This window comes from Melozone crissalis, unplaced genomic scaffold, assembly GCF_028551555.1.
Source record: "Melozone crissalis strain CALT ecotype California unplaced genomic scaffold, PUWL_Pcris_2 ptg000027l_1, whole genome shotgun sequence".
NCBI classification, from domain to species: Eukaryota; Metazoa; Chordata; class Aves; order Passeriformes; family Passerellidae; genus Melozone; species Melozone crissalis.
The window spans coordinates 64,398,619-64,412,466 of record NW_026535805.1 but is presented as its reverse complement, the minus strand read 5'-3'; the positions used below and the strand labels follow the sequence as shown (position 1 = coordinate 64,412,466).

At 35.9% G+C, this 13,848-nt stretch overlaps 1 protein-coding gene across 1 annotated transcript in view; it reads right to left on the bottom strand.

Moving 5' to 3' along the window:
* Positions 1–13,848, bottom strand: part of EIPR1 (EARP complex and GARP complex interacting protein 1) — a 75,499-nt gene that overhangs the window by 49,842 nt on the left and 11,809 nt on the right. Inside the window, exon 3 of the mRNA XM_054280278.1 lies at positions 11,969–12,101. Coding sequence (XP_054136253.1) covers positions 11,969–12,101 — 133 coding nt within the window. The remainder of the gene's footprint in view (positions 1–11,968; positions 12,102–13,848) is intronic.

Sequence of the window (13,848 nt, the reverse complement as noted above, 5' to 3'; positions counted from 1 at the left end):
TTAAGATGAGCAAGAAGGATCTATACACTAGTCGGTCTCTCCTTAGTCCCCAAGAAGGTGACAGACCAAGAGAATCTGAAAAACATTTCTAAACATGAGGTGACTGGGACTGCTCAGTACAGATTTATGAAGGACATGTCAGACCTCATGTCTGACAAATATGATTGCATTCTGCAGTGAAAATTAAATTAAAAACAGGCTTAGTAAAAATGGGGAAAGCAGTTGATGTTCTTTACCTTTAACAAGCCTTAGGCCCATAATATCCTCACAGACAAACTGAAGAACAGGAGGGTTGGGCTCAAAACTGGTTGAACTGTAATTCTCAAAGGGTTGTGGTCAGTGGCATAAAAGTCATCTGGAGCCAGTCACTACTGGTATGTCTCAGGAGCTGGCAGTGTGGCCAGCACTGTTCAGCATCTTTGGTAATGACCTCAGGGAACATCAGAAGGACAGAAACAGGCTGGAAAAACAAACCAACAGGTACCTCAAAGTTCAACAATGCTCTGCAGAAAGGGCCCTGAAGGTCATGGTGACAGCAATTTGAGCATAAGGAACAGTGGAGAAGTGCTGTTACTCTACTATATGGCATGCACATCCACAGTGGATATCATAAAGCTATGCTGAGCTGCAAAATAATCATCACAATATCAAAAAAGACAAAAATATTAACCTCAAATTCTCATACTTCCTGTAGCTGTCACTCAAATTGCTGCAGTAGCAGAAATGTCCTAAGTTTTATGTCTAATGGTCAGAAACATTGATGCTTGCTTGATGACACACACATAAAAACATCTACCCCATACAAACAAAGGAATTAAGGCTGCAAACTATCACCTAGAATCAGGAGAAAAATCTCAAACTAAAATAGTTCTCAAAACATTTTAGCATGGCTTCATAAGAGGATATGCAGATAATAGAATATGCTACAGAATTTATGTCATCATATAACTACAATAACTCAAGATTTGCTACTTTATAAAAATGTATCATTTTTATAACTATTTAAGATATTGCTAGCACTTGAATTGTGATGGTGGTAAGTCAGCAAGAGGGGGAAAAAAAAGATGAAATAAGAAAAAATTTTTATCATTCTCTTAAGGGTATGAAGCAAGAGATTCTCCCTTGGCCTCTCCAGCTTTCCAAGAAGGATGGGATAATGGAAAATGAAAGCAGGCTACCCTTTCATGGTAGAAAGAACATCTCAAAACATGGAATGCAAAAAGAGTGAGGTTGCAAAATGTCTTAACATGTACTGGAAGGAACTTGCAGAGTATAATTGGCTTCACTTGCATTATTTGGGAATAACTCTGAAATCTAATACAAAACTAGCCTAATACAGAGAAAAGCAAGCCTTTAACTTTCACTTATGCAACAAAATCATTGCACAAGGATGCCTAAACACAAACTCTAAGAATTTACATGTTTCTGCAAAATGTTATTTATTGTAACAATAGCATTGACTGAAGATGGCAAAAAAACACATTCTCTTGCAGTCTTCTATATTAGTGGATATCAATATTTGAAAATAGAGTTTAAAAACTATATTGAATTAGAGACAGAAAAACACTTCTTTTGTTCTAAGCGAAAAAATAATTTAAAAAGGGGAAGAGAATTAAACCTTCTAAGAGTGAAAGAGGGAGCAGTCTGATAATTCAAGAGATTATCCCTCAATGACAGCACTAATTCAGAAGCATTTTATCCACTTTCTGCATTTAAAGCACTCTTTTCAATATCATGACCATTCTGTTATGCTTGAATTTCTGTCATTTTCTCTCCTCCCTCTTCTGACACTCATTTTCTTTTGCTTCATACAAAAAAATGTTGCAATTATCCTGATAATCACTGTCAAATAAAGATGAGATCCTAAATCAAAGGATAACAAGGATCTGTGCTTCAAGTTAATTATATTATACATGGTCCATGGTCCCCCAGCTCTTACACTTCTCACTGTGCATCTGCTCCTGCACACTGGCTGAGGCACTACTGAGCTACCTACAACAGCCTTACCTGCAAGTGAGATTATAGCACAGCTATATGACAGCTACGCTACCTCTCACCTGGACAAAACTCAATGCACATCTATGCACAGAAGCCTTCAAATTTGAACAGAATTAACATGGAACAATTTCGCAAGCTGTTCATCACTTGTGTAGCTTTTTTCATCACGTGGACCAGACAGGCAACCATTTCATTTAAAAGCTTACTAAAAACTACTTGTAAAGAAACACTCAAATTACATATAACAGCTAGAATTCCTAGGAAAAAAACATTAAAAGAACATTAGGACATTTATTTCTTCCTTCAAACCATGCAAATAAATCTTCTGTACATCCTACCACTACTGCTGAAAAGAGGGAATACTTAAAGACACATTCCACTTCCATGCCCATTTTAATGACTGTAGCATATCCCATGGCTGTACCAATGATTTCCCTACACAGAGTGCTTTCATTACAGCAAGGCAAAAGTGTCACCTGCTGTCTTCAATACGAAGCAGATGAAGCATCACCAGCAGCATTATTTCCAGTATCCTTACTGATCAATTTTCTCTACAAAAAGTTTTTTTTTAATACATGAGTTCACTGGGTGTAAGTGCAATGCACCAGGCAGCCATAACTCATTGTAGATTTATTGTTTTGAAATCATGGATTTTAAAGGCAAACTATTTTCAACAAAATTAAATACCAGTTTTGTGTTTGTATGCTCTCACCCAGAAATGCAAGCTATTTGTATGAAGTCTTCATAACCACTGCACCAGGGCACCTATCTTGTTTGAAAAAATCCAAGTGAGAACCAGGATGTGTGCACACACATGCCTGCCTGCATGTGGAAATTTGCAGGTTAACAGCTTTGTCCAGTCACACTTCCTTTTGCCCTCTGGTGGCCTTATATGTCCCTACAGGAAACAGAAGTGCAGAACCTATTTTTGTAGGAGTTTATAAATACATTTGAACAGGGACAATAAATGTGTTTCCACATATGTTTCCATAGATTTGAATAAGAATTTGAGTCCTTAGGAGAAGCAGAGGCAAGTACAAATGCAAAAGATGACAACAACATAGAAACTTACTAATTATGCTTTTAAATTTAGATTAGATGAAGATTCTGCTTTTAAATTTAGTTTTACCTCTTTCTAGTGAAAGGAATTAATCTAGCTTTATCTCATGGATTTAAAACAAAGATTTATCTGAAAGGCCAAAGTTAAAACCAGAGGAAGCATTCTACTGTGAGCTCCTCAAAAAGCGTTATTAGAGTAACAGTGTCAAGTACCTTGTCTTGCACACCTGACAGTTTCAGGTAATTTCATGCCATGGAAAAGGTGAGAATAGAGGGACTCAAAAGATGAGCTCTTCTGTTTACAAAAGTTAGTTAATGCATGTAGAGAAAAACAGTTCAAGCCATCCCAACATGATGTAACTACCACTCTAAAGTGGTAGTTACAGTTCAGGAAAAAGCTCTTTATATCAAGACTGACAGTTTTCTGGGCCTTGTGTGCAGCAGTAGATGAGGAAGTCAGCAAACCATCAGCATCCTTACAAAGGGCACTGACTATAAAAGAGAAGTGATTGTTTCACAGCCCCGTGAAAACCTGATAAGCCTTTCTATGAACTCAGAAATCACCAAGCTGGCAAACAACTCCAGCTCATGATCTGATTCAGCATTTGGTACCTGAAAGCAGATAGAAAAGAAGTGCTTTCTTCAGAAGTAAGAACTAGTATGAATTAAGGCAATTATCATTGCTAGAAAATTAATTTTGCCTCAATGAGTGCATGCACCTAATACCCAGTAATTAAACATACTCTTCAAATTGAGCAGCATGAAGCTTTCACTTTAATTCATCAAGATTCTTTAAGAACCTCCACAACACCTACTAATCTTTATCACAACAAAACCACCCCGAGCACCAGACACCATAAAAACGTTATACAAAAAAGGATAACTGTTTCAAAATATCCTCTTCTCTAGAAGGCTGAAATTATCTCTAAAACAATTACTCAATTTTGTGGAATAAGCCACACAACAGGATCAGCGTATTATTGAGATCAGCAGAACAGAAATTCTTGACCAGATCTTCATACCATAATTTATTTCATATACACCTTTATCACATCTTTCACCTAATTTCTGAAGTACTTGCATGTTTCTCTTCAATACATTCTCGAAAACAGTCTCTGTATTTTATGGAAGTCTGCAACGGAAAACTATGGCAGGTATTTATTTTTTTGGCAACTTGCTTAAAATAATGTCAGGTACAGGTCTCCAGCCCTGAGGCCAGAAAGCACAAGCAAATGAAATTTTTTGGAGGCTAAGTTAAAAGAAGGAGGCTACACTCCAGCTAGTCATGAATTTCTTGGACTACATCTGGGCATCATTGTCTGAAAGTACACTGTAACTTGGCCCACACCAAAACTGCTCAGGAAGCACCCTCAGAGTTTAGCAGTAGGCTCTACTGCAAATCAGCCCCCAGATCAATGCCATGGCCCTATTGTAAGGTTATACATGTATTGATGCATATGCCATGGTTCCAAGTTATTAGAATACATATATAACCCTACAATAGTCTAATATCCTGAGATTATTTATTTTACTCTACAGGTAATTTCCAGCAAAAATTTTCATTATAGCAATATTGCTGTACAAAAACAACCAACCAACCAACCAAAACCAAAAAAACCCCAACAAACATGCAACTGATTGATACCAAAACCTGATTATTCAACATTAAGACTTGCACAGCCAGCAGGTTCTATCCCTCACAAACTAGCAGGTAAGGCTTGTTTTCTTAAATTGTTTTCAGTGTTGATACAGCTCACACACACACTTTTCACATCAGCTTCCACCCTACCTGACATCATTAGAGTAAATCATTCCAAACATCAGACTTTAATGCTGTTGTTTTTATCATCTATACTGTGACATACTAATTTTCAGGTTTTCAATTCATGTTGTCAACATAAAAGTACTCTTGTGGTCATGAAAATACCCTTGCAACCCAATTTACAATTGCATACAATCAGCATAACCATTCTGTTTAGTTTGCTGGCACAGTTTAAAACAGCTGAAAGAGAAGCTGAAGCCTCTAGACCACTGTTCATCTAACAGCAAGAAAACTACAAGTTAGACCCAACAACATGGATCTAACATCTTGGCAAATGATTTCACCAATCCTTTCAGTAAATGCCACAGAAAGGAAGAAATCCAGGAAAATAGCAGAAGTTGCCACAGATAAAGAAGAAACAAAACGTAAAACAAGAGAAATGCTAATCAAAAACCAAACCATGCAGACATTTAACCACAACAATAGTTTTTTGTATGGGCAGACAATCTCTGCTAACACCTAAGGGTGCTATCCCTAACATTTCACAAGCCTCCCACTGACTGACTGCCCAAAAGCTATTTTACCATGTCACACTTCTTTGAGTTTTCACATATCCCTTAGTTGTTTTTGGGATCTCCTTTCTCAGGGTCTCCTTATTTCTCCAACTCTAGCATTGCCTTAATTTCCTCACTTTGTCTTTCAGCAAGCATTTCCCCTATTAGACCTGTGACAGCAACAGTACAGTTGTCACAATTATGCTGTGAGACACGGTCCTTCACTCTCGCTCCTCCAAGCACATCTTTCTCCTGCACCCAGGGTAGCTGCATGCAATCACATCCCAAAAATTCACCTTTGCAGTAATGGAGACCACTACCAAGGGCCAACTGGAGATTCAGCAGGCAAACTATTTTCCACCTATGTAGAGTTTTCAGTCTGGATAATTTTTCTATTTCCTCCCCTTTATCTCCCAATCATGTCATGCAAACCCACCAGCAGTTTGCCTTAACCCTTCCCAAACAATTTTACCATTGCTCAGTTTCTGTAGAACATGTAACAGAACACAGTAACTACCCAAGTAGCTGGCCATTACACAGTATCAAAATTCAAACAAACCACCAGTTTCTTTGCTGACATGCTAAATAGATTCATCTGTATCTCAGAACAATGCACAAATCTGGGGGTTAATTCTAGCTTATAGGATATAATGAAAACCATATTCAGATTTTGCAAATAATGCTGTATAAGCTATAATTATATTTATAAAACATTATTTTAGATTGTCAGCTTTCCCCAAATTCATCACCATGATCATTCACTTCAACCTTTCTACTTAGTATTCTGGTCCACAGAGACCAGATCCAAGACTCACTAGAAAAGAAGCCATCCATTGCTGGCAAATGGCTGTAGAACTCTTTAAACAGCTTACAGAAAATCCCTCTGAATTGCCCATTACTTTAATGATATAGCTGAAGTTTACTTTATAAGTCCACAGGAAGTAGTCCGCCTCCATTTTAACAGCATCCCAAAACAACAGGTGAGAGACAGGGAGGGATGTATAAACAAGGCAACGGATTAAAAATAAGTTCTGAATTAAACAAAGCAAATTCAAGGCATGACTCCCCCAGCCCCTGAACCCACATAAAATCTGCACCTACCACTGCACATCCACCTAACTTGGAAATTTTTCAAACATCTCATAACAGTGTATGACAAGCTGGAGTGACAAAATGGGCATCATCAATATATTTCCAAGTATTACCTAACATCATATTAATCATTGTATCAATGCAGGGATCCAAATTTTTTCAGCTATTTCTAGAGTCGAGGCTTCCACATACTTTACATACAAAAAATATTAAACCCAACCTAGCCCATTGACTGTTGGTATTTCTTGTTGCCTCAGAACATTATTAAAAGTCTATGAAATGGCTTTCTGAATTCCCCTCCTATAGCCTGAAACTTGAGCAATATTGAGACTGTATACAGATAATTTTCCAATCAAGTCTAGCACTTTGTCACGTCTCCACTGTTCTAGTTTCCGAGATACTCCCCTTTAGTGTAAATTACAGGGTTTAGTCATTTCACCTTTTCACAATGAAAAAATTATCCTAGAGTAAGCTAGGATGCTCTTCTGAATAATGAAGCAAGCTCCTTTCAAACTTGGAGTAGGAATACATGTGTGAAATGATTTTTCCCCTTAGCAGTTGAAGACAGTGCTTGGTTAGTTACCAACTTCTTGAAGACTAATTTATCTTCATTTTTAAACTTACTATATTTAGTGTAACATCATTCTCCTTGGTTCATATAATGATTTGAAGGGTACATTCTTGACCCTCAAACCCACCCCATAATTCTTTTTTTCTGATATTTAAGTGTGGATTTCTACTAAGAAATGCTATGATCTCCTTAATTACTTTGTCACCTTTCTTATTCACTTTTTAGAAGTGCCACATCTGTCCAATTTTAATTTAATGAAAGTAATAAAAAAGAGAATAGTCAACTGACTACAACTAACCAGATCAGTAAAAAGAAGAAAGGTGTAAAGTTCCTAGAATTGTTCTGACAGAGATTTTCCACTAAATGCAGCATCCTCCATTTTAATTCTGGGCTACTGTAAAGCAAATGATATGATTTCAGCTTTGCTGAACATAACTTTAGGATATTAGTAAGTATCATAGGCAAATAAGCACATGTAAATTTTCAGGGATTAGGCATTAAACAAATTACAATGCAACTGTAGCACTCTATCTTATAGTCACTTTTATTGTCATCACCCAAACAACATCCCTAAATTGTATTGTTCTCTCAAGAATCCAACCTTTTAGTTTTTTTAAGACCTAATCTGTCTCATACTGAACTTTAACAACCTAATACAACTTCTAAAGCAAGAACACTACCAAACTAATTTCTCCCCTTGATTTTTACCTACTTTAAAGCTGTAAGTAACAATCCTATTCTCTTCAAGAGGAAAAAAAAACCCAATAACACCACACCCCTGTTTTAAGTCAGTTGATTTGCTGTAGTAGAAGAGAAAAATGATGCATCAACATGTCACGAAACTAATAGTGTTTGAGTTCTTCTGGATACCTCAGACATTATTTTTACAAAGCCTTCTTCCCCTGCCCCAGAGATATTCAGACTATAATCCTTCTTTTCTCCTCTTATACTTAGTTTCTCTCATATATTTATGCACTTTCTCTCTTCACCTAGGGAATCTGTGATAAAATATAACATTGCTAATTCTCACAACATCAATTAGCTGCCAAACACATTTGCAAAAAGAGGAGCTATTTCTCAGTGTCTCCTGAAGACACATTCTGTCTCTGAGCAATGTCAGTTGCACCAGGATGGTCTTAATACATTTCTAGCACAAAATATTGGTGAGTGAGTTAAAAATGTGTAGACCAGACAACTGCTGTGCCACCAGCATAGCAAATTCCTGATCTTTTCTGGGGGTTGGACAAGATTATACATAACTAGTAAGCCTAACTTGAGAATAAAATCATCTTTCTGTAATATCAGTCATAATAGTATAAAATTTCCTAAGTGGCATATTCATGATCAGTGGGGGGGGGGGGGGGGGGACCACTAAAATTGAGGCAGGAACTGAGTCTAATAAGTTCTCCCTTTGTAATTATGCGATTAGGTCAGTATTTTTGAAGTGTATGCATGAGGAGGGGCATGAGGGGAGACACAGATCCACAATTTTTTCTTTACATTAAGACAAAACATCCTAGAAAATGGAATTTCTGGTTAATACCCAAAGACACAATTGTTCCAATGCTACTGGAACAATTATGTTAATGTCATAATTGAGTTAATGTCATAGTTATGTTCATGTCGTAATTGAGAATGCATCATTAATAAAGCCTTGTATGTTTTCAATGTCAAAATTAGACAAAGTTGTAAATACTCATGCTAACAAAAACAGGCTGTTTCCTTTATTTTGTCCTTAGAGTCAGGAAGGTATTTTCCTTTTTAAAACCTAGTTATGCATTGATACTCTAGTAAAATATCTTGAACAAAGAATACAGAGCACCCTTTCATTTAACTTTACTGACTGTTTAGAGAATATAGTTCCCAAATTACACATTCAGGATTTCAATTTTCCTGTGATTTCTTGCGAACAAGATGAGCCATCTTATTTTTACTTTTTAGGGGGACATTCTTTTCTTGAAATCATAGAATTTAAAGATATGCAGAATCAATGTCTGTAAATATTCTGATGGACTTCATGTAAAAAGGCAGTAAAGCCAAAAATATGAGTGGGGAGTCTGCATCCAGTCATGGAAATGTGCTATACTTGGCACTTTTGACATATTTTGCTGAGAGTTTCTAAAAGCAAAAGTTTATCTCAAAACAATGACTGAATTATGGTTGCTGCAAGTTTAGTCATTTAGGGGCAAAAAATCTGATTTTATCAAAAGTAAGCACTTAAAGAAAATAATTTAGTGGACAACAAGCAAATTATTTTTTATTGACATAGAAGCATAGCCATTATGACTCATAAGTATATGACTTTGTTCTTCATTAGGGATAATAAATAATAAATACATTTTAAGTTCTACCTCTTTATGCCTCTTTCACTTATAAGTCAAGGACAAGTAAAAGTATTTCACATATCCACGAAGGCAGGAGGAAAAAAAAATCATGCTCCCAGAGAGTGACAAGGCTAGATTGTTTCTACTTCTGAATGAGGTTTCCTACCCACATGTTTCAGGGGAAAACAACCCATACACATTTACATATCCACACACATGGGAAAAACCTTCAGATCTAAGCGTGATGGCGTGGGATTTCTTAGAAGTAGTTAAAATAGTGTCTTTGAAATAAAAAAAAAAACAACAAAACAGCAACAATAAAACCAAATCAAATGTAGGAACTTCCCCATATAAGAGGATTTTTAGAGTTTTGATTAAGACTTCTGGTATATCAATTCAAGGCACCTCTCAACCAGAGCTGTAAAAACTTACGAGCATCATTACACCAGCACTCTTCTCAAAGACAGAGATGGTTTAAACTTTCTGTTTGAATCTTGACCCATTGTGTACCAGCTGAATGCATACACTCATTTCTCATGCAGAACTCTCAGAGCACTCAGAAGAAATTATAAAAAAGCTTTGCATATTACATTATTTTGCTAAGTTTTATTCCCTCATGAAAAAAGAGAAGCAAACCAGCACCTCATTTGTATTTCAAAACATAGAGCAAGATTGCTGGTGTCATCTGTGACTTTCAGGCAGTAGTATTAACTATCAAGCAGTCAAGTAAAAAATAAACAAGAGTCTCAATGTCTCAATAACGTAACATGGGATGATAAGCACTGGATACCATGGAAAGATTTTCACTGCATTTGAAAAATGAAATTTATATTCCCCAAACTTCCTATATAAATTCCTCTTAACAAAAATCAAAGATCAGGACAGCCCTTCTATTTGCACCTGCAACATCTTTTTTTTTAATACATCAGTTATTATAACTCTTTGCAAATATGCAAGAGTAAAAGAAAACTCCATACCTTTCCCAATATAGAAGAGGAAATTTCACCCTATTCCATTAGCTCATTCAGTGAGCTAGGAAATGGAAAATGTATGTAATTCTCTTCTCTTCAATGCTACATTTTATCACTTCTTTAAGCAACTTCAAAAAACAGCTATTAATAATGGACACTCACATTTCTTCAATCTCCCAGTTTCAACATCGTTCAAGTCGCGACAGAAGTGCTGGGCCCAGACACAAGGGACAGGCACAATACTTACAGCTATTGCTGAAAGCATCATCTCATTTGACTTGTAGTTCAATGAGAAAATTAGTTGAGTCTTTTTAAAACAACAAAGAAATGCAGTACATTAAGAGTTGTAATGGTTTCGATTGCTTAATTTGGTTGCATTACTACTTGAAATAAATTGTCTGCTGAACTCAGTATTCCTTATCACAGAACCCCACACTGTGTGCTCTCAGTTCTATACACTGCTATTTAGAGTCAGTAATCACCATTTGAGAATGAGAACTTGTTTTCTGCAGAAAGTTAATGGCTGATAATTCTAAAGTAAGATGCATGAAGACTAAACAACAGAGCTTAATATTAAGAAATCAGATAAACTAAATCTAGAACACAAATAATCTGGAATAGAAAACATTCATGTGATTTATTAGGTCCAATAAAGGAAATTGGAAATCTCACAGAAAGGGTCTCAAAATGCCCAAAATCATTTCAATGGAAAAACCTACTTAACTTATCTACTATCACAAAAATCACCTAAGATTTGCGAAATAAAATCAAATTTTAGCAGTTTTCTTTCAATCTAAAAGACTCAGGAGAACTAGGCAATACTGGAATCCTCTCCTTAATATAATCAGAAGGCTGAACAGCAGGAGCACACATCACTACAGCTGTTCACCAATGTACAAAGCCTGAAACTAAATCTGTAATTGTTATACTCTTGGACTGCATTTCCATGAAAGAACAGATGAATATTGACTGGATGAAAGAATATTTATTTCAAACGACACCTCAGATTTCTTGTCAGAGAGAAAAATCAGCCCCTTTCCTGAGTGATGCAAGTGGATTTCTCAAGTCCTATGATAGAAAATCATCACATCTGCCTCACTCAGGAATTGCACAGAAACCCTTAATCTCAATAGCTGTGTGCACTTATGGTAAGGTTAGACAAGGAACATTCCTACTGAGAAAATATTTAGATAAGAAGCTGCAGCCCTCTGTAGGCATACCTGCATTTCAAATATGAAAAATAACATTATATACAAACTTCATCTGCAGTTTTATGTTAAGCTTGATACCAGCACATTTTGGAAGACATTTACTTGCACTTCTAAAAGCAAACATCAATAAAAATTATGCTTAAAGTAACAGGAATATATTTTATTTGCCATGCTTTGCATTCATTAGCCAAACATAAGGCTCATTTTGCTGCTTTTCTTAACATGAATGCAGAAGTGGACTTCTAACCAAGATAATTGAAGGACATGACACAAATGAGGTATAATTAAATTTTGCAGATTTTCTTAGAAATGCTTGTGTTGGTCATTCCAACTGAAAGAGTCTACACCAAGCTAGAGGTTTGAACTTGACACAATCAAAAATATCAAAGCATTTGTACAACTTGGGCATATTTAAAAATGACTTACTTTTATTGTAGCAAGTTGCAAGTACACCTTTGTCGGCAGGACTTGTACTAATGTGCCAAATTTCACCCACTTGATGAAGAAGAACATTTTTGTTTATAATGTTATTTTCATCATCAAAATCTATGATGTGAATCTGCAAATACAATAAAATACAACATTAGGGTTTCAAATGTTTTCCTGTGGGTCTTAATTATCCACAATGACTACACGGAACGCTTTAATGAGATTTTTATAACCGATATCTACTTTAATTAATTGTTATAATAACAATTTACTATATCATTGATTTCATGCAGGATTAACTTTTTTAGGAAAACACAAGCAATTTCCCTGTTTGAGGAAATACCATGCTTATTCTCAATTTTCAAGATAAAGCTTGAAGGTGATTTTTCATTTTATGGCTAATAGTAAATAAGCCACATATTGCAATTCAACGCTTCTTATAGCAATAAACAAAAATAACAACATTACAATCCTTAGTCTAAATGTCTGCACCAATTCTGTATCCAAATCATATAATTCAAATCATCTACAAAGAAAGAAGGAGAGAGAAGGAAAGGACTCTTCTTGAAGCAAGTACTTTACACTCAGTAAGAAACTTTGACAGTTCACTTTAGCAGTCACATATCATTACCAAGATACAACTCATCTCATTTCATACTATATGGAAACAAAGTACTAAAAGATGAAGAAAAACAATATTATTTAAATATACAGATAATATTTTTAAAAGACAGAATGAAGTTTGTTTTCATTATTTTAATTTTTGTTTTTGCAGGTTTCTTTGCTATGCTTTTGGGGGTTTTTAACAGGTCTACCATTTTTCCCTCCCTTTTTTTAGTCAGCTGTTCTTCTATAGTTGCTGGAGAAATACAAGGAATTTAGGAAGATTTTAGCCTAGCATAATGTACAGAAGGAACTTTAGTCATGATACTAATTCCCCTAAGCTCAACAGTGGACAAATAAATTTAGAAGACTCACAAATTTTGAAGAACTCATTATCCTCATTAAAAATTAATTTTCAAAGTTGCGTGAACAATGAAGAGGGAAAAAAAAGCCAAGAGTTATCCTATCATCATGACTGAATCAAGTTAACTAAGTTAACTACTGAATCACTGCAAGACTCTCAGCTATGCAGAAATGCAGATGATCTTATTAAAATACAGAAGTTGCAATATAGGTCTCAACTTCATTTTAACACTATTCTTTTTAAGGAGATGAGTTTACACGTTACCTTTTATTTTACTGTTCAAACAGTCATCAGAAACTCCTTCTTCAAATATAATCCTGCACCACATCACCTATATTATTCTTCCATTTTGTCATCCCAGGCATAGAACTACCTCTGCAGTTGATCAGCAAATTGTCTTTTGAGACTTCATTTGCTCCTTTGAACCTAGGAATCTGTTTAAGAATCAGAACACCTTCCATCTACCCTAACAACTGCACATCCATCCTAGAGTGACAAAAAAGATCAGTTTAACCTCATACCTTGCTTTTGTTTGGAGTCTCCTTTGGCAACTCAGGCCAAGTTTCTCACCTGAGAAAGTGAACCATAAATGTAAACCCCATGTCCTGCAGCCGCACACATCTCTTCCCACATTAACCAGGTTGAAAGTCACTCAGCACATAAGGCAGTGCTCTTTACCCCACCTGAAGCCCTTTGAAGGCACAGATAACCCATCTCTGTCTGCTGTTACGTTTCTGATTCAGCTGACAACATGGAGAGGTCTAAAGTGGTGGAACACAAGGAAGATCACAAAAGGCCCAGGCTGAGATTTTTGGGAAATATGAAATTTAATTCTTATGCAGCAGTATTGTTTACATTTTGTGAGTTGAAAAATGACAGCTTTCACAGCAAGGCCAGACAATGAACACTA